Source organism: Thunnus albacares, chromosome 9, assembly GCF_914725855.1.
Source record: "Thunnus albacares chromosome 9, fThuAlb1.1, whole genome shotgun sequence".
NCBI classification, from domain to species: Eukaryota; Metazoa; Chordata; class Actinopteri; order Scombriformes; family Scombridae; genus Thunnus; species Thunnus albacares.
In genome coordinates, this window is record NC_058114.1 from 26,216,884 (window position 1) to 26,237,602 (window position 20,719).

At 41.6% G+C, this 20,719-nt stretch overlaps 1 protein-coding gene across 3 annotated transcripts in view; it reads left to right on the plus strand.

Annotated features, from left to right (window-relative positions):
* The window catches only part of LOC122988552 (capping protein, Arp2/3 and myosin-I linker protein 3-like), a 31,677-nt gene that overhangs the window by 2,633 nt on the left and 8,325 nt on the right, over positions 1–20,719 (plus strand). For 2 of the 3 annotated variants that reach the window (XM_044360929.1, XM_044360930.1), the window contains 30 exons: positions 234–289; positions 1,483–1,829; positions 5,394–5,488; positions 8,300–8,350; positions 8,451–8,510; positions 8,740–8,861; positions 8,987–9,081; positions 9,375–9,445; positions 9,571–9,644; positions 9,731–9,806; positions 9,893–9,981; positions 10,109–10,203; positions 10,906–10,992; positions 11,547–11,656; positions 11,757–11,834; positions 11,939–12,015; positions 12,521–12,625; positions 12,771–12,840; positions 14,528–14,609; positions 14,725–14,821; positions 15,043–15,097; positions 15,523–15,695; positions 15,907–15,975; positions 16,416–16,509; positions 18,027–18,125; positions 18,214–18,333; positions 18,422–18,535; positions 18,612–18,787; positions 18,922–19,009; positions 19,116–19,235. In XM_044360929.1, coding sequence (XP_044216864.1) covers positions 1,772–1,829; positions 5,394–5,488; positions 8,300–8,350; positions 8,451–8,510; positions 8,740–8,861; positions 8,987–9,081; positions 9,375–9,445; positions 9,571–9,644; positions 9,731–9,806; positions 9,893–9,981; positions 10,109–10,203; positions 10,906–10,992; positions 11,547–11,656; positions 11,757–11,834; positions 11,939–12,015; positions 12,521–12,625; positions 12,771–12,840; positions 14,528–14,609; positions 14,725–14,821; positions 15,043–15,097; positions 15,523–15,695; positions 15,907–15,975; positions 16,416–16,509; positions 18,027–18,125; positions 18,214–18,333; positions 18,422–18,535; positions 18,612–18,787; positions 18,922–19,009; positions 19,116–19,235 — 2,700 coding nt within the window. In that variant the 5' untranslated portion in view covers positions 234–289; positions 1,483–1,771. Of the gene's footprint in view, positions 1–204; positions 290–1,482; positions 1,830–5,393; positions 5,489–8,299; positions 8,351–8,450; positions 8,511–8,739; positions 8,862–8,986; positions 9,082–9,374; positions 9,446–9,570; positions 9,645–9,730; positions 9,807–9,892; positions 9,982–10,108; positions 10,204–10,905; positions 10,993–11,546; positions 11,657–11,756; positions 11,835–11,938; positions 12,016–12,520; positions 12,626–12,770; positions 12,841–14,527; positions 14,610–14,724; positions 14,822–15,042; positions 15,098–15,522; positions 15,696–15,906; positions 15,976–16,415; positions 16,510–18,026; positions 18,126–18,213; positions 18,334–18,421; positions 18,536–18,611; positions 18,788–18,921; positions 19,010–19,115; positions 19,236–20,719 lie in introns of those variants that run through there. The other variant, XM_044360931.1, reaches the window with a different exon arrangement.

A 20,719-nucleotide genomic window follows, 5' to 3' on the forward strand; every position in this document is an offset into this window, starting at 1 on the left:
GTGTTTACAAAAAAGAGGAAGTGACAATAATATTGATTTTAAGATACCCAGGACTTAAAACGAAGTATATTTTCAGTCCAGTTTTGTTTTCCACAGCATTTCTATTTTTTAAGGCTATGAGACAGAGAATAATAGTATCTGTTCTGAGGAGTTTTGGCCAGGCTATTAGACAGCAAACACCCCAAACAGAGATGGTCATCTTGGTGGAGACATTTCCTTCCTCTGTCATCCAGTTAACAGGCGGAGCCATCAGACAGCAAAACACAGGGATGGACAGAAAGGCAGAGAGGTGAAGATCCCAAAAACTTAAGTTCATAATTTATTATCATTTCTAAACAAAACTTTTCTGTGCAAATGTGAAATTTTTTCTCTTTTGTTCTGTTACAAATAGTGATGCTGTTGTTTTTTTGTATCCTGCCAATGCTGAAATCCAGTCCTGCATTTTCCCAGTTTTATTTATACATTTCTACTTGCTCAGGCTGTTGGTTTGTCTTTTGTTATTCCTTGTTTGCTCTATGTATGTCCTACTTTCCTTTCTCATATCCAATACTCGCTGACGTTGATGCTTATTTTCTCTTTGGGGAGCAATATGTTTTATTTAATTTAATCCAATCAGTTGCAAACAGATTATGTATTTGGTAAATAAAATGAGGGAAATCTTACCCCCCAGTCAATTATTTTTTTACTACTTTTTTCTATAGGCTCTGCAAGCCCTAGAATTACTGCTAGAAAGCAAATGTTTCCCATCATAATCTGTGGTGTTTCAGTCAACTTTTCACAGCCAAGCTACAGTGTATTTTCTCTGTAATTTAAAGCACAAGTTCACAATCTTTCAAGTCTGTCTTAAAATGATAGTCAGGTGCTGAAATGAACATTGAAACAGGGTTTTCTTGCCAGAATCACTCCTCCTGTTCATACTGGCTATTAGAAGATCCCCTCATAATGCACTTACAATGTAAGTGATGGGGGCCCAAAATCCACAGTCCTCCTTCTGTGCAAAAAATGTATTTAAAAGTTTATCTGAAGCTAATATGAAGCTTCAGTCATCCAAACGAGTCAAATAAAGTAGATATCTTTCAATCTTACGGTCTTTTTAGTGCTAAAGTTCCTCTTTTTGTTACTATCAGCTCAACAGGGAAACACTGTCTGAGGAAACACAAAGAGGGAAATGCTAAATAGACTGTAAATGTGGCAGATATCCGCTTGGTATGACTAACTCAGACTACTGAAGCCTCATATAAACTTCAGAACAACTTTTAAATGCATCTTTGCACAAAATGACTGTGTGGACACACTGTGGATTTCTTCCCCCATCACTTTCATTTGAAGGGGATCTTTTAGTAGCCAGTATGAACAAGAGGAATGATTACAATGAGGAAAACCTCTTCAGTGTTCATATGGGCACCTGGCTGTTGTTTTAAGACAGACCTGAAAAACTGTGAACCTATCCTTTAAGCCTGCATGTGCTCTGTGCTTTCACAGGTAACCACGGCTGCCTCATTATCACTCAGTGATCTCCGCCTCCTCATCCCTCCCTCCACCTCCCTGTCCCTCCCTCCACCTCCCGTGGCTCCCAAATCCAGCCTCCCAACATCCATAGGGTTTCTTCCGGGAAGCGCGTCGGGCTGTCGGATGCTCTGCTGGAATGCCTGCCAGAGAGACCACCGTTTTTGTCCATTTCTGAAAGAGAGAGAGGGAGAGAGGGAGAGAGCCATTGGGGAGGAGGTGAAGAAGAGGAGGAGGGGGGTGGCCATAGGAGAGAGGAACAGACATGGCTACTAAAGAGATCGCTGCATATGGTTTCGTGAGTGTGAGCAAGGATATCACAGGTGGGTAAAGACAGCTGCTTGGTTATTTTGCTCCCTGTCTTGCTGCGGGCTGTAACCGCGGTCGCCCCCGGCGTGCGTGCGCTCAGGCTCGGGATGCTTTTCCTCCGCGCGTCTGGCGGAGGCTGCGACCGAACAGACGCATTGGATGATTGTTATGAGCTACACCTTTACATATTGTCCTAAAGCTTTCCGGGGCGCCCTTTTCCCTTCTCTGTGCATGTGAATTAGTTAATGTGCAGATGAATTATTTACAGTATGGGAGAAACATTCCTTGCTTTAAATATGCCCCTCGGGGAGGATCAGGTAATAAAAACCCCAGCCGTAGGCCAGAGAGGAAAAGGGGCGTTGTGAAGATAATGATGTGCACTCGTGGGTCTGTTAGCGTTTTGCTCCCTGTACGTTTTTTTTTTTTTAACCAACACACCTATTTAAGAGTATGTTTTTCCTCTGTAAACCGGAACCCCTGAGTGTTTTATCTTTGTTTTTCTGCAGCCATATCAGCCAGAGCGTTGTGGTGACTGTGCGCGTGCGTGCGTGCGTGCGAAAGTGAAGAGACGGGGACTGATAAAGGCAGATGTTCACCGTATCTTGCCAACAAAAAATGCACGAGCGAAACAAACCTAGTGCGACAGAATGCACAAATATTTGTTCCTTTTTTCTCAAACAGCAACAGCTTACACATGTCAAAGTCAAAGCACAGCCGCGAATTGAATATCACCGACGCTCGCGCCCGCAACGCACGCGCAAAAAGACAGAGACACACACACAGACACCCACTCCACACATGCTCAGGGTAGCAGGGACTCTGCTGCTGTGTTAATTACTCCTAATGCCTCTATTAGGCGCACTGTGATGATTAATCCAGTGGAATCCCTGCCTCTTGATTCAGTCACCTGCTGGGCACTGCACCGCCTCTTCCTGCCATGCCTGCACTTACTGATTGACAGGAGGAGCACCGGGGCCACCGGGGCCCTGGTGGCCTACAGGCCTGCACAAGGTCGTCTGAATGAGAGTTTAGTTCACACTTCTTCTCTGGATGCACTAAGATTATTGTCAGTCCAGTGTTGCCATCCGTGGCTCTCATACTGTATTCGCTCCTACAGGGGTGATCGTTATATGGCTAATAAGCATCATTATGAATAAGTTAGAAGTTATATTTTAAAGAAAAGCATTTATGTATGTTTTGGGGCGTTGGAAAGAAGATAAGCTGTTCTTTAACCTACCAACACTGAGATACTACCACAATGTACATTTGAACAGTAGTAGTAGAAGTATTCAGATTTTTTACATAAGTAAAAGTAGCAATACTACAGTATAAAAATACTGTAAATTACAGGTAAAGGACCCCCATTCTTACTTAAAGAGTTACAGTATCATCAGTAAAATGTACTTTAAGTGTCAAAAGTGAAACTGCTTTTTGTAGTTGAATGGACTCTGTCAGTGTCATGATATTATTTGATTATTATTACAGGTGCATTCATTTGTAAGCAGCATTTTAATGTTGTAGCAGGTTAAGTTGATGCTACTTTTAACTACATTATATACTGTTAAGTAATTTAATCTGTCATAATTCACCACACTTTATTAACTGATCATGTGTTTTTCATGCTAAATCTTGGTCTGCAAAGTTGTAAAAGCTGATGGAGATAAATATACTGCAGTAAAAAGTGCAATATTTCTCTCTGAAAACTGGTGGAGGAGAACTATAAAGTAGCATAAAGTAGAAATACTCAAGTAAAGAACAAGTACCTGAAAATTACATGTAATTACAGTTTTTGAGTAAATGCATTTTAAGGATAGGTTTACAATTTTTCAATTCCTAAAACAACAGTCAGGTGCCCAAATGAACATCGACACATGTGTTTCTTTCTGTAGTCATTCCTCCTGTTCATACTGACCATTAAAAGATTCCTTCATAAAGCACTTACAAAGTAAGTTATAGGGGACAAAATGTATTTAAAAGTTTATATGAAGCAAATATGAAGCTTTAGAAATAAAAAGAAAAAGATGTTTTTCTGTCCAGTGTGACTGCATCACATCCAGTGCCAAACCCCACCAGCTTAGTATTGATTTGCTCATAAACTCATCGGTTGGGCTCCTGTGCAGCCACAGTAATGGAGAGGCTGAATCATGTAATTCCTGCCAGCTACTGTACTGTGATAGTGTGTCCATACAGTGAGTTCCCACCCTATGAGTAAGACGCTTCCTCTGGCATGGCAGGCAGGTTATATACTGTATACAAGTCAGGGGTCACAGCACTGATGGTGATGCTGTTTGACAGGAACAGTTCTCGGTGAATCACAAACACCGATGCATGGATGTGTCATGTTTCTCCTGTGAGGAAGAAATGACGCTAGAGCATATTGTACACCATTTTGATGATACCACAAAATAGAATGGCTTTGTAATGGCACTGTGGTGAACTCATGAGCAAAACAGATGAGAAGTATCCTTTATGTTTCCTATTTGATCAGTGATCAATCCATGAAATCCAATCTTTCATCCCATCATCTCACTAAAGGCAATTATGTTTCAGAGCACATCCTAAAACCCTCTCAGTCTTTTTGCTCCGCTGTTTCAGGCAGATTGTATCATTTTGCATTTAAGAGGTTTGTAACTTATTTGTAATCATCAGGATATATTCAGACTTCAAGTTCATTGGATTATTATATCATTTGAAATGCCACGACAGGTCTGTTTCAAATGACAAACCTGACATATCCCTCAGTTAATAAATGAAGATGTGGATACAGGCCTGTCCACCTAAAGGTCAGCCTGGTTTGATTTGTGTGTGATCTCAACTTAGAAGATCAACGGCCTTTTTATCCCATTAACTTTGCATCATGTGTGTTTCATATTTGTGCCAACCATGATAATTGTTAGACCAGTACCTTGTAGGCTATTTCAACACTGTATGAAAACCAGTTTGCAGGGAGCATCCTGGCAGCCTCATGGTTACTATGCATGCCACACAACCGCAATGTCCCCGGTTCAATTCCTGCCAGGGACCTTTGTTGTCATACTCATCTCTCTCCTCTTATTTCCTGTCTGCCACTTCACTATCCAATAAAGGCAAAATGCGTTAAAAAAAAAGAAAACCAGGTGCAGTGACAGGTGATCCTGCACAGTGAATATTATGTCTAATTTTATGTCCATCAAAGTGATGTTATTGTTGTAGCGCAGTGCATAATTTTCAAATCAATATAGACTTCCTGTTCATTTACATTACCACCAAATGATAACGGAACATAACAAAAATGAATGCAGACATTATTTTCTCTATGATAAATTCCCTATCTCTAGCTTCCAGTCTAGTCTAGTCTCGGCAAGTTGATTTTCTTTTTCTGCACTGAAATGAGTAAAACCAGCGGCTGTCTGGAAAGTAGGAAAAACTAAATCAGAAATTTAAAACATTGCAGTATGCTTTTAAGAACCTTCAGTAATATGTTTTTTTTTATTAATGCGATAAAACATGTTAAAACACTTATATGTTCCTTTTAAGGGCCTTGTTTGTGCATATATCTCTAACATCACATATCCATATGTCATTTTTTTGATCCGCAGACAGCATCAGGAAGATTATTGATAAATCATCTATCAAGTTTGTTCGTGGCATTAAGCTTGACACCAAAAATGGCAAAACAGAGGACAGAATACTGGTAAGTTGCTGCTTTCAGTCTGCTCACTGAAGGCTGGGCTCAGCTTTAACACTGGGCTGCTGATGTAAATTAACTCCCTGATCCTGCTACATAGACAAACTGATGCATGCATCATGTATGTACAGTGTCTTTGATGTTAACTTCCACCGCAGTGTTAATGGATCTCTGTAACAACGTTGGACAGGCAGAGGAGACTGGACATCCGGCCTGAAACTCTTCATGATTTAACAGTGAGGGCGATTGTCTCGATTGTGTGGTCACTTACTAAGTGCATTACCACTGCTGCCCCTCTGCTGTTGGTGGCTTGGCAGGATGAATATTGGATTGACAGTATCAGTGGAAGCGGCTGTGGATTCCTCTGTGTCTGTGAGCCTCACTGTGGAGGCAGTAGGGGGCTGAGCAGCTCACAGCCTTTGATTCTGGGGTGCTTTCATCAGAGAATATGGGACAGAGATATGAAATCTCTATTTGAGTGAGTGAAGCTCTGCCAGCTATCTGGATACAATCTAGGGCAATCAGCTCTCACACTATGGACCAAGAACTTAGACCGGACCATGGAAGGATGGTTTTAGAATACAGCAGACATGTACATGCAAGCAGACACCTAACGCATGTTGGAGCTCATCACACAGGTAACATACATATACAGAGCAGGTTATATTGATTGAGTGCTCCTTTAAGTGCAGCGACTAAACCACATGTGTGTATAAGCAATATATACAAAAATAAAATTTCCAGTCCAACTGCCGTGAAGTCAGTGTAGTTTTTATACCGTTTAAAAGACCAGTGACTCCGGTTGCCCCTCCTGCAATCCCCTGATGAACCAATGAGCTTTCATCCCCAGCCGAGCAAGCATCGCCTTGGCAGAGCAGCGCTTCCACTCAGTGGATGCTTTAATGATTCATCGTGTTGCGAGGACGGGCAGTTAGGAGAGTTTCTGCATGTACAGCCTTTGATATTCAGACACTTTGATATGTCTATCTGCCAGAAACATCTTTTCAATAATCTCTTTCCAATCCATGTCTCATTTACTGCTTCCTCTTAAAAGCTGAACTGGGAAGCAAGAGTTCTCGCTCCTGCTGGGTCCTCCTAGAAGACGGAAAAGGAGATTGGAGTTCGATCAATCACACTCTGTTAGCGCTTTGGGGAGAGCAGAGCTTAAATGTGTTTTGTGTTCATACTGCACAGAAAAAAATTGGTTCGAAGTAAGGAGTGGTTGGGATGAGTCGAAGCTCACTTGAGGTCTTGATCGATGGTTGTGCTTCGACACTGCAGCTTCGCCAAGATACATGAATTTATCTTGATGATTTCTTACAGAGGCCTCACCCAAACTGTCAAACAAGAGAAGATTATAGTATCTGTCCTGTTGCTGCACTCCTGCATATTTTTATGCCATAATAAGCATGATGTGTGTGTGTTCTCTTTGATGTGGAATACTTTGATAAGTGTCTCTCTCCCTCTCCTGCTGCATCAGTATGATTTACTCCTATTTACTCGTACGCTCTCTCTTAACTACCACCCGTAACCCCAACTCATCACCGTAATGTGATACAATCTGGTCTTTTTAATCAACTCCTTCAGACAGTCTTTGAAGTGAAACGCAGATCCTCCTCACACCCTCTTTTACTCTCTCTCTCCCCTCTCACTCCATCTCACATGCACACTTTGAGTGACTACATTTTCAGACACCTCACTTGCCGTGTGGGTGTACATGGCTGTCAGCGTGTGGTTCTGACAGGGCTGTGTCAAGCATCTCACTCCAAAAAACACAACAGGAGTGGGCGAGCTGTAATTTAATTACTGCTTTTCGACGTACTGAGGGGGCTTTGTCTTGAGGGAGTGTTTTAGTGGGGCCATCAGAGGGAATGGAGTAAATGATTGGAAGCGACGGAGCAGAAGAGGAGAAGAAAAAGAGCAGAGGGCAGTACTAAGGGGCTGGTGGAGATCAGCGAAATGCCAAAGTGTCTCTATTCTTAGTTTGCCTTGATGGGGAGAGACACTGACTTTTTAGGGTGTGTTTCTAAAAAGAAATTGCTGCTCATGAACAAGAATCAGGGGCAGAATCAGATTCACCCAACAGCTGCATGACACAAATGTTTTCATGCTGAGAATAAGTGCGAACAGTCACACAAGTGCTGTGTGTGCTCGTTCAGATGGAGATGCACAAATAAAGTCTCGGTTTGCTTTCAAATCGTCACGTCCAAACTCACATCAAGATTGCTCTAAAACTTACCTTGCATCTTGGACTGCAGACACCAAATTAGCTGAGGTACTGTACTGAAAATGCTAATTTGGCATCCTGACCCAGCATGACCAGCATTTCTGTCTCTGGAACAGATCCTGTCACTTGAAGGGCAGAGAGGGAAAATGTGTGGTTCTTCCTTTTAAGTTCTTATATTGAAGATCCGGGGAGATGCTGAACAACCAGAATTGATTGCCTGTTGAGCCGAAAGCCCCGCTGTGTGTGTCGCAAATTAAATATATGAGCCACTTTGATGTTTGCCCACAGCAGAAGTAATGTAATGCTAATGAAATAACATCTTGTATTTGTGAGAATGTGATTAAAACGTTACAACATGCCGTCATTTTTCAGCCTGTATGGCAGTTTGTTAATCTATTAATGTCAGACAACGTGTCTCTGTCATAAAGGGCTTTTAGCTGGATCAATACATGAATATGGAAAGGACTCCTCATTTCCCTCTCATCATTACCATGGAAACTCCTGGGACTGTTTTCTCTCCATGGGGAGTGTGACTGTGCAGTGAACTTTTCCGCAATCTTGATTCAATTTGCTTTATTCTCTTTCTTTAGGTCCTCACAACATGGCGCCTCTATTTCCTGGCGCCAAAGATACCTGCTAAGGTACTTCTTACTGCTCTCTGTCTCCACTCACAGTATAAAGCTTTTTCTTCCTCAATGCCGGCTGAAACCTTAACTTTGTCGACTATATGTGTGACAACAGGTTGAAACCACATTTAACTTCTTGGAGATTCGAGCTTTGAATTCTCATCCTGAACACCAGGTGAATTTTAACACTAGTACTGAACTCTGCATGCACGCCGCTCCCTTGTTATGTCTGACTGATTGTCTGAGAAGTTGTATAACTTAGTGGTTACATTTACACTTTGGCCTTCAAGGAATGACAAAAAGCATTAAATGCATTTATCAAAATAGCCCCGAATCTGTCAACACTCTCTTATCAAGTTTCTGTCTTCTGTTGTAAATTGCTTACAGTTCCATTTTCTGTGTAGGTTATTATCGACACTGACAAGTCCAGCTTCACCCTGAGGTTTGAATCACGGGAACACCTCAATCATGTGGTCAGCCATATTAATTTCGCACTGTCTCGAATATTCAACAACTCCATTTTTGCGTAAGTGTCACATATCTGTGCAGCGTAAGATAATCAGAAACTTTAAAGAAGACTGACCTTTATTTACCCAGTAATCTAAAGATAAATGATTCCTTACAGTATGTGTTTTTCTTTCATCTTTGCAGCCCCTCCATCTGTCATTCAGACAGTGACCTTTCTGAGGGCAGCAGGAAGTATTCACCCAGCTCAGAGGCTTCAGTGGAAACCCAGAGGGCCTGTGGTAAAGGAGACATTATCATCAAATATGGGAATTTGCACACACGCATGCATGTGCACCATTTGGCACAAACAAGTGGAAGTTGGTTCGCATACTTCACAAAAGCTCTCCCAGATGTTCTTTTATTAATTTCCTCATCACACAAATAAAAGATTGATCATTTGGACAAATGTGTCTGTGTGCATTTTCCTCCCTTTTCTCCCCTCATCGCTGAAGGAAGCAGCTGTTCACATTATCTAAGATTCTTTTTTTGTTTGTTTTCTCCCCTGATTTTTCCTCCTGCCCGCCTCTCTCAGGAGGTTTCTCAGAGACCTACGCCGCTCTGTGCGACTATAATGGCATCAGCTGCAAGGAGGAAGTGCAGTGGGTAAGAGCTGTGGGACTGTGCCTGTGTCACTGTGAGTGCTTTTGAGTGTTACACACAGTGCTGTGCACAAAATGAGGGGGGTCATATACTGCAGCTAACAGGCTCATGGGGATTGTTGCTCCTAGGATGTGGACACCATCTATCACTCCCAGGACAACCGAGAGTTTAACCTGCTGGACTTCAGCCACCTGGAGAGCAGGTGAGAGAGAAAAAGAGGCATGAGTGGTCAAAAATGATTACATCCTAAATGTGTTGCCTTACTTACCTCATCTTTATCTTTTCCAGGGATTTGGCGGTGATTGTCGCATCAATGGCATACAACACCTGGTTCACTAAACTGTACTGCAAAGACTTGCGTATAGTAAGTGTAAACTTTATGTGTCGCTGTTGAGTCACTGAAGCATGAAAAAAAAGGTGAAAAGTTTAAATGTTTCCTGTTTGTGTCAGGGGTCTGAGGTCACGGAGCAGGTTCTGCATACAGTCAGCAAATCCTCCAGCCTCGAGGAGATCACTCTGGAGAATGCTGGGTTAAAATCGTGAGTTTTAATTCTGTCTTTTATGAGTCCCTCAATTTAATGAAAGTGCAATGCTAAGTCGCCCTAGTGCTTGTCTGTATTTACAACATATTGCATGTTTTTCCATACATAACTGTTGATTTTGCAGAGACTTCCCACACAAGATGTCGGCTGCTCTTTCAGAAAACCCTGCTTCTGTCATCCACTCACTCAACTTGGCCCACAATTCACTGGACAACCAAGGTAAAATGGAAAATCAGCTTCTCTTTGGTTGTTTAATTTAGCTGATCTGAGGTCCAGGGCAGAAATGTCTAAAATTTTTAATATGCAATTAATTTTCAGTTTTTTCTATTTTACAGATCAAGAGGAAAGACATAAAAACTAACAAGAACAAAAAGAGCATACACACTTAAAAGAAGAAAAAAAAAATCAAAGATATAGGGGGTTGGGATTTGGCTTCACCCCTTAGAATAAATCATTAAATGGACAAAATGATTTCTAAAAATAGTCAAAGAAAGGCCTCCAGACATCCAAAACACTTCTCAGAGTTGTCTCAGAGTTAGATTAGCAAAGCTTTTACATTTGAATGGTAAAAAGCGTCTTGTTTCAGCATGTTTTAAAACATGGTGGGTCAGATGAGTGTAATGTTTTTTTGGCTGTGACCATGCCCCACATTAATGGCTATACAATTTTTTTTTTGTTGTTGTTTCAGAACAGCCAAAGATGGCCGAGAACTATACGGTTTTATCTTTTTCTTAAGTACCCTGGAAAACCATCTCACTACTTTAATCCAATAATCATGTACAACAGGACAAAACAAAAATAAACGAGAGCGTGATTTCAGCTACTCTTACATTTTTTTCCCCAGGGTCCTGAGAAACAAATCTAATCTAAATCTAATTCTGTAACTTAATTTTTGTACTTTCTCTTGTATTCCTGCTATAGGTGTGTCCAACTTAATCCAGCAGGTGTGTCGCCTTAGCAAGGGACTGCGTCTCCTCAACCTCTCCAAGACCTCACTCACCTCCAAAGGTTTGGGCCCTCCCCACTCTAATTTCTTCTCTGCTTTCCCTTTTCAAAGTTCAGTAATGTCAAGAAAGTGTTTCCACAGTTTCCCACAGTGCATGACAGTAACTCACCAAAATCAGGTAGAAATTAGTTAATTACCCACAACTGTTTTAATTCTTAGATTGTCGGTAGGGAATCTAAAACATCCAAAGATCCAGATGATTCTCCTGCGAGGAGCTTTGTCTCACATTTTCATCCTGCTATGTCTCCATATTGACTTATGATGTCTGGTGCAGCCCCGCAGCATGCCTCCTGTTACTGTCTCATCTTACCATGTACCCAGTGGAGAATTTAAATATTACATTGAACCAGGCAGATACTGTGCACTGCTACACATTGCATCCACTGATACCTGCTGCAGATGTGTATGAATAATGTAAGCACACAAAATGTTTTGAGAGTGTTCTCTGTCTTGTAATATTTCCCCCCCTCTCTCTCGTTCCTTTTATCTGTCTGCCCCCCTCCTTCTCTCTCTCTCTCTCTCTCTCTCTCTCTCTCTCTCTCTCTCTCTCTTTCAGGAGTAGTGTCTCTCTCTCAGGCTCTGTGCTCCAGTGATGAGTACTCAAACTCCCTCCTGCACCTGGACCTGAGCAAGAACCCAGGGGTCCTCTCCGGGGAGGATGCTTCGGTCAGAAAGCACAACCCATCTGGAAACAACAAAACACACTGTTCCATTTATACACCACTTTTAATATGATGTCTCTCTTCATCTCACTTTCCATTTGCAGAACTTGTATCTCTTCTTGTCTCAGCCCAACTGCCTGGTTCATTTGGATCTGTCAGGCACAGATTGCTCTGTGGACTCAGTAAGTTTTTAATGTCTGGGGATTTTCAAGTGTTTATGTGCAATTTTAAATGTCTGTGCAACCCTCAGACCAGATTAACTGTTTCCTCCCTGTGTCTCATGCAGCTATTTGGGGCTCTTCTGAGGGGGTGTTGTGCTGATCTCTCCTTTCTGAATCTTTCCAAAAACTCCTTCTCCCACAGGTTAGTCATATCTTTAAGATTACCTAAACAATGAAGGCAGCTGCAAATCTAAATCTGGGAAGATATCCTCTTTACTTCACCTTAAAGGCTTCATCCTGCCCTCTCTCTCTCTCTTTCTGTTTGCCATTATCATCATCTCTTACTTAATGGGAAGTCAGAAATGAGCTTTGTGGGAATCACTGGAACATTGTGTTTCCTCTCTGTGGGTGTGTCTTCTGCCGTTTAAAACGAGAAGTCTCGGCACTGTCTGCATAGATAAGACTCATGAATATTTAAGCAGAGCTATCTATCATTTGACCCCACTCTTACACCAAAGCAATATTCACTCTGTTTCTCATTCTATGTCAGTGCTCTGCACCCAGCACTGCATATTTACTCATATTTACCCAGCATGTCAACAATATGACTTCAGCTCTTCTGTGTGGCCAGTCTCATCCCATCCCACTCTCTCTGTTATCTCCTCACTTCTCCAGTCTTTCATCTCAGTTTTTTTTTAATCCAATAGAAAAGTGAAGGACACGCTGCCATTGTTCCGTCAGTTCTTCAGCTCAGCCTTCAGCCTCACTCATGTCAGCCTGGCCTCTATGAAGCTGCCCCCTGATGTTCTGAGGTATCGCCTTCTTCCCTCCCTTTTATCCAAACTCTTCTGCAATGAAGGCAGACTTGATGTATATAGATATGCTCAGCTGAGCCTTTATTGCTTCCTCTCCTCGTCCTTTCTCTGTCAACCACTTCTCTTCTTGCTGAATCCGCAGGGCTGTCCTAACAGGGTTAACCTCCAATCCTCATATCAATGACCTTCATCTGGACATCAGTGGCTGTGAGGTAAGAGTTCATCTATGGCATCACGTTAGAGTTAAAAGGATGGTTTGTTTTTTCTCTTCTCATCCAGGGTATAGGAAATTCTTGGGTGCATTTTTCACGTCTCGAAATGAAGTTAAAAGAAATAGTTAAACTTTTTTATGTTTATTTCTTGGCCAGGAGAAGTCATTTCCATACATCTCCACTGGTTTGGTGATGACAAGACTTCAGGAAGCAATTTCTCCTGGTCAAGAAATAAGCTGGCACGTAATCCTGCATAAAAATGAAACTTGTTTCTACTGTTTGTTTTGTTAAAGGGATAGGGATTAAGCAAACAAAATACTAGTGAGCTTTAGAGGTGTTGGTGGACAGATTTTGCTAGGCTCGCTGTTTCCCTCTGTTTCCAGTCTTTATGCTAAACTAAGATAACCTGCTGCTAGCTGTGGCTTCATATTTAACAGATAAACATGAGTGTGCTATCAATCTTCTTGTCTAATTCTTGGCAAGAAAGTGAATGAAAGGTATCCTGAATCATGACCTTAGCCTAGCTTAACTCACCGACTGGCAAGTATTCAGATCATTTACCTAAAGCAGCTATAATCAGTATTTTATAGTAACAACTGATCAAATGATTATATGTACTGGAGAATATGTTGCTCGTAGTGATGAACCCAGAGAGAATCACCTGATTTGGCAGTTAACCTCAACTCTAAGGAACGTTTTAGCATCTTGTACTTAATTGTTTTGATTTGCAGCCCTAAACTTTACAGTTTTGGTTCACTCTCACTGCTCTCATCAGTGTACATTTCCCGCCTAGCACCACACAGCAGACAGACAAAGCTAGCGACAAGCTGGTGAACATAGTTGAGCATTGAGCAGCTAAAGAGTCAGATATTTCCCTCAAGAGTTGGTGGAGACCAAAATCAGAGCTAAGAGGAGAGTGAATATTAGCCTTACAGTAATCAGGTAAAAGTACCAAAAAAAACCCAAAAAAACAATTGAACTCAAAAGGTTACTTAAGTAGAAGTACTGGAGTATTATCAGCAAAATGTAATTAATTATTAAAAGTTCAAGTACTCATTATGCAGGTAAGTGTCACATTACATATATTATATTGGATTGATGATCACATGTTTTGTGTGTAAAATATTAAACTTTGAATTAAGTAGTAACTGATGCTGTCAGATAAATGTGATATTAAGAAATACAATATTTTGCTCTGAAACATATTGAAGTATTGTTACCGTAGCATGAATGGAATACTCCAGTAGAGCACAAGTACCTCTAAATTGTACCTAGAAACACTGTTTCAGTAAATGTATTTAGTTAAGTTCCATTACTGATGGCTGGATTCCTGTGGGATCAGTAGCATCACCTATTAAAAGTGGAGGAATTTGCTGCTTACAGCTGCTCTCTAACAGCGGAAACAGCTCTTCCAGATAATTAGGATATGTATATTTAGTTTTGTAAGCAAAAAAAACAAACAAATGCTAAGCTAACACATAGCAGAAAGTGTTTTTTCTACCACTGAGCAGAGCTGCTGCTGATCACAAGCAAGGTGAAGCTCATAAAAAAGGGGTTAATTTATCTCACTGTGGAAAATAGAACTATTCCCCAAAGAGAGAACCTAAAATGACTTTGATTCATGTCTGTGCACATGTTGGTCTTCCCCTCTGTCTCCCCCTCTCTCTGGCTGTGTCTCTCGCCTCAGCTAAGGTCTGCAGGGGCTGCTGTAATCCAGGAACTCTTCCCCAGAGTCTCCTCTATCGGCACTCTGGATATCTCAGACAATGGTACAGTGGCATGCTGCAACACATCCCTCTGTGACCTTGACTTTTTGTCCTCGGGCAACCGAGTTTTAAGTGTGCTGCTAATGGATAAAGCGTGTGTGTGTTTGTGTGTTGACAGGTCTCGATGCAGACTTGCTCACAGTCCTGCCAGCCCTCTCCAGACACCCCTCCCTCAAACACCTTCATCTCGGCAAGAACTTCAACATCAAAAACAGGTGCTGCTGGTGCTCTATGTCACACTTTACTGCAGTTATTTGTGTGTTTGCAAAAGCAAGCGTGTGCGCAGCATGTGCCAGCTTGAATAAATATATCTGTGATTTTACTTCCGTTTTCATAAGCGGCTGCCGCTCCTCGGGCAGGCAGCTTGCAAGCGGCAGGAAATGACTCGTGCCAGCTCATCCAGTCTCGTCTCTGTCTCCACGGTTTGTATCTGCAGGGTTCTGGATGAAGTCCTGCAGAAGCTGGTTCAGCTCATACAAGAGGAGGAATGTGTGAGTGATAACACAGAAAAAAAGGCATAAAAACATACTGTTAAATGCAAAATTAACAGTTTGCTGGCATTGGTTTTTACTCCATAAAATACCATTCAAATCCGAAAAGAAATGATGTTAAGTAAATAGGAAACACATCATTCGTGCATTATGTTTCACTGTAGATGTGTCTCTGTATCATGAATTATTAGTGTTTCTCTTTTACCCTTGTGGGTACAGTGTCCATATCATGAAACACACATACTGTAAATAATTCATACACACAGCATGTAAAGTCATGCGGGTGAGTAGTCACATCACTATGCAGTAAATTTCATCACCACACTTTGTTCTCTTCAGTCCCCTGTTCTTTCCCCTAACTCAATTTTATCTGTTTTTTTCATCTACCTCATTTATTCCTTTGTTGTTTGTTTCCCCCTCTACAGGCCCTGCAGACTTTGTCCCTGACTGACTCGCGCCTGCGCTCTCGGGGCACCGTGCTGGTCAACGCTCTGGGCAGCAACACCTGCCTGAGAAAAGTTGACCTGAGCGGGAACAACATGGACGACATCGGAGCCAAGATGCTGAGCAAAGCCCTGCAGATCAACACCACGCTCAGGTGAAGCTGCCAGTACACGTACATCCTGTGGGTGAATCCATGAATGACAGTATCTACTTGTCACCAGGGGGATGAGGGGAGAAATAAATGCAGTAAGGGGAAAGAAGGGATGATTTAGAGGGAGTGGATGTCTGTGTTTTCTGCAGTGTAATTAATGTTCTACAATATATGGGGGTTTGTATTCAATGCAACTCATAACTGTGTCCTGCAGGAGTGTGACATGGGATCGCAACAACACCTCCGCAGCAGGATTTCTCGATGTGGCCCGAGCACTTGAACAGTAAGAGAATTAAAACGTCATAGACAGGTATTTCATGCATGTGCGCCAGTCAGTAAATGAGAGGATACCTTATATACCTGCTGCAAGAATGGTATTTTGAGAAGTCGTGATAGAATTGCCTTCTATTTTAGGACATTCAAACACGTTGAAATTTGCAATGTGAGCCAAGCAAATTGTTGTTTTCCACTTTGCTATCTTAAATGGTCCAGACTTACCTTTAGGCTAAGGATGACATGGTTGCAAAGATCAAAGTATTACTCACTCGCCACATGGCATAGGAGGGATATTTTTGGATGAGCTCAGTCCAGTTGGGGATATTAACCTTAACTAACCCTTGAATCTGTAACCTACTTTATTTTCTCTTTGTAGTCTGTTACTTTCTCTTGCAATAACTCAACCCTTCCTGTTCTTCCTTCCTCTTCTGATCTTTCCTCCTTCAGTAATTTCACCTTGCAGTACATGCCTCTACCCGTAAGTGACATCAGCCAGGCGTACCGCAGCGCCCCAGAGAGGACAGAGCAGGCACTGACCAAGGTTGACATCAGAGACCAATCATTCTCACAGTCATTGTCAGAAATAAAAACTTAAATTCAAAAGATTCAACAAAATATGGGAGATTTGAAGAAATATCACTAGTTGGCAACAACATGTCGTTATCATGTTGTCTTGCATCTTGCATTATTTTGAACCATCATTGCATCAAGTGACTGGGATAAGAAATGAGAAGAGATTTAGGCCTAGATCTCTTTAGACAGGCAAACCATAAGTTATTGTGCGTATTGTTTTAAAGGCCCAGAAACCTATTTTCTCGATCATACTCTTACTATGAGCAATGGTGTCCTACATGGACACACACCTTTCTGCCAAAGTTAAAGCAGTTTTAGTTATACATGAGAGATTTTCTGCATTTCTTTGTGCTTTTCTCACTGGTTTGAAATGGGCGGGGCTGAGTTACAACAAGGTGATGTCACAAATTTCCGTGCACCTATCAGAGTTTAGCAACATTTGAATTAAAATTGGATGACAGTTGTGTTGTCGTTCGCCTACGTTGATCAAACCACACTGTCTGGATGAAATAGAAGAACAGAATTTTTGAGAGTTAAACTCTTAATGAATTGTAACTCAGAATGTTTATTTTCCTACACTTTATCTTTGATTAATTCATATAGTAATTAATATTTATTGTTATAGAGAATGGCATAATAATTGAAACCAAGATTTCTAGGGCTTTAAGATAGTCTTGAACAAGTGTACTTACGCACAGCAGTGCTTTGAGCTCAATGCTAACACATCTTAGTTTAGTGTGTTAGCATGCTAACATTTGCTAATTAGCACTAAACACCAAAGTTATCATTAATCATCCTATGTGATGCATGAACACATTTCATGGCAATCTATCCGACAGTTGTCAAGACATTTCAGTTTTAACCACAAAAGTAAACCTCATGGTGACGCTAAAAGAAAACTCGGGATCACGGAAACCAGTAGGCGTCACCCTCTGCGGGACATGAACGGCTGTACAAACTTGGGCCAATCCATCAAGCAGATGTCAAGATATTTCACCAAAAACTCAAAATGTCAACCTAATGGTAGCGTTAGAGGAAGAGTCCAGGGGTTACAAAAGTAATTTTGTCATCCTCTGGGGAACATGAATGTCTGTACTAAATTTGTAGAGCCATGCTTGTGGCTAAAAACATGAACCTGCCTTTAAAAGTGTCAGACAGAGAAACTGCATCCAAAAAGATAAAAGACAGAGCAGATCTGAGGCACTATTGCACCAGAGTCATTTTTATCATAAAAATCCTGCTGCTGAAGAAATCAATACAGTTTCACGCAGAGTGGTGGCACTTTCTGATTCACCAGATAAATAAATGACCTAAATATAGATAAATGATACAGCAGTGTCTTCTCTGCATCCTTTCACTTTGTTTCCGCTGCAACAACATGTCTGTTGCATCATTACTTTGTCTTTTTCTGTCTGTCCGCTCATGTTTTTGTGCTCATCATTATATTCAGACAGAGAATAACTCTGCTGCCTCTCTGGTGCGCAGATCCAGCGTTCTCTGGTGAGGAACAACCAGACCCAGCGCTTCTCTCAGAGGCAGGCTCTAAGGCTGCACCAAGGCCTGGTCACAAGCACTGCCGAACAGGTGTGTTTATGTCTGCACTTAGCCTCTGTGTATGATTGTTTTTTGCGTATATGTGCCGATAACACTCCCCTGCCTGTCTGTTTCCAAGGTGATGGAGCGCCTCTGTGTGCGTGTCCAGCAGCAGGTGTGTATTTTACGAGGTGTCGGAGAGATGGAGGAGATTCAAGCTGCTAAACAAGTGCTAAAAGAGGCCAGGAACTCCCGTGCTGTGAGTGATGTGAAATGTATTAGAATACACTGTCTGCATTACTGTCGCACAGCAATCTGAATACATTTTTTCTCTCTGATGCTCCAAGCTCTACCCTTCACTGTGTGAGTTGGCTCATGTGCTGTCTGTGGACGGGCCAGTGCGGCAGAGACTGGACTCTCTTGCTGGTGAACTCGCCAAAGCTGCAGACAAGGAGCTTCAGGTAGGTCTGATGGCATCTTTTAACAACGTGATCTGTAACAAATGACGAAGTTACTGAACAGTGGCATCCTTTGCAGGTGATTGTGGACTCAATGGTGTCTCTCTGTCGTGAGCTCTGTCCTTTATCTTCCTCTGCGGCAGAGCAATTGAGTCCAACGCTCTCATCCGTCTCGGAGCGTGTGTCCATCCCTCGCTCTGCCATTCGCACTGCCCTGATGGAAAGAGCAGCGCAGGACATTCACCGAGCCTTAGAGTAAGAGCGAGATGTAGCAGCAGAGGGTTAGATCAATAAGTCTGAATTTGATAAGTAGGTTATTGATTTGCTCTCACTTTTACCAAACCTCCTCCCGGCTGTCTCTCCCTTTCCTCTAACCCAATCTTCTGCAGAGAAGTGAAGCTGTCAGTGGTTTCCTATCTCACCAACTCCATCGTGGACCAAATCCTGCAGGAGCTCTACGCCACCCATAAGACTCTTGTAAATACAAAGTTCTTGTTGTAAAAGTTATTGTCGGTGTGAAAGAGACACAGTTAAAGTGAATGAGTGTGTGTCAAAGAGACCTAAAAAGGGCCGTCCGTCTCAGACCCGACAGGTGTCTCATCTAAAACGCTGGGAGGGGACGTGTGAAGATGGAACAGGCTGGAGGTTTAACAGACACAGAGACTCTCTGGACATCACAGATGAGGAGCTCGGCACCAGCATAGTAAGTCTGGATATACAGACAGATGTTTTTGTGGGCCTGTGAGCTTATATCAGGCTGATATCCATCTTTCAGATATTTTAACATCTCAATCGAACATCTTTCTGTCTTTTTATGTTTTCGCATACCATTGTATCATCCATTTTTTCTTTAAATTGTGATTAACTTGTTTGTTGTTTCCTGTAAAATTTTTTAAGACATAGTTGTGATGAAGGGACAAATGTGGGCCCTCAAAACAACAACTAACCACTGGTTCAGTTTAGGCAAAATTTGAAAGGATGGTGAATTTTTCCTCTGGGTTTTGGCATTTGAAATGTTACACTGACTGTCTTGACAGGAACACTACGGTTAAAGGTCAAAATTTGAAAGGCTCTAACTTCACCACTTCACCGGAGCAGTTTTAACAGCCTGGATTGATGATGTATTGTCAATTCAGTTGTGCTCTGGCCTTTAGAAGCTGATCGGCTTGACTGAAGCACAATATTGCATCGTAAGTCTGACTGACATTAAACTTGTACAGATCAATTTATCTCTACACATGGGACCCACTGGCCTTATAGTGAGGATATAAGTGAAGTTTACTGGTCTTACAAACTCCTCCCCTTCAGATTAGTTCTCAGTTTTCAGCTGTTTCCTCTTTTGCTCATTACACTAAAATGTAGCCTCTTCCTCTTACCTACAGAGGAGCTTATTTTTTTATGTTTTCACCTGCTCAAATATTCCCTATCATCAAATTGCCCCTCTAAAAATGAGAAAAAACTGAACCTGAAACTAAACCTTGGCTGAATGAACTTACCAGAGCTGGAATGAAGGAAAGCTGAGTGAATGTGAAAAAGAATAAATTGCAAATCACTGTTGAAGCACAGAGAGAGCAGCTCAATATTTACAAGAAAGCAGGTTAAACTGCAGGAATAAACTATTCCTCTGACATTATCTCAGATATCAGCTATAAGCCCAGGGCTCTTTTCAGCACAATTACTTCAGTCATTACCCCCTTATACAACTCTAGCCTTGATGTCTCCTCTAAAACCTGTGCAGAATTTAAAAATTTCATTCACCTGCATAACTCTCTATGTCACTGGGTAAGACTGCTAATTTAGATTTTTAAACCCATTTCTATCTAATATTTATTAGAAACAATCCCTCCCATGAAACTTACTCTGTATGTTCGCCAATGTGTCCTTAGACAGATTTTGGTCACTTATGTACTTTAACTTAAGTAGGATTTTTCATGCAGGATTTTTACTTGTAATGGAGTATTTTTACATAACTGTATTGGTACTTATATGTAAGTAAAGGATCTGAGTACTTATGACTAACTCAGACTGCTGAAGCCTCATATAAGCGTCAGATAAACCTTTAAAGGTGCAGTATGTAGAATTTAGAGGCATCTAGCAGAACAAACTTGGAAGAAATGGAATATAATATTCATAAGTATGTTTTAATTAGTGTATAATCACCTGAAAATAAGAATCGTTGTGCTTTTG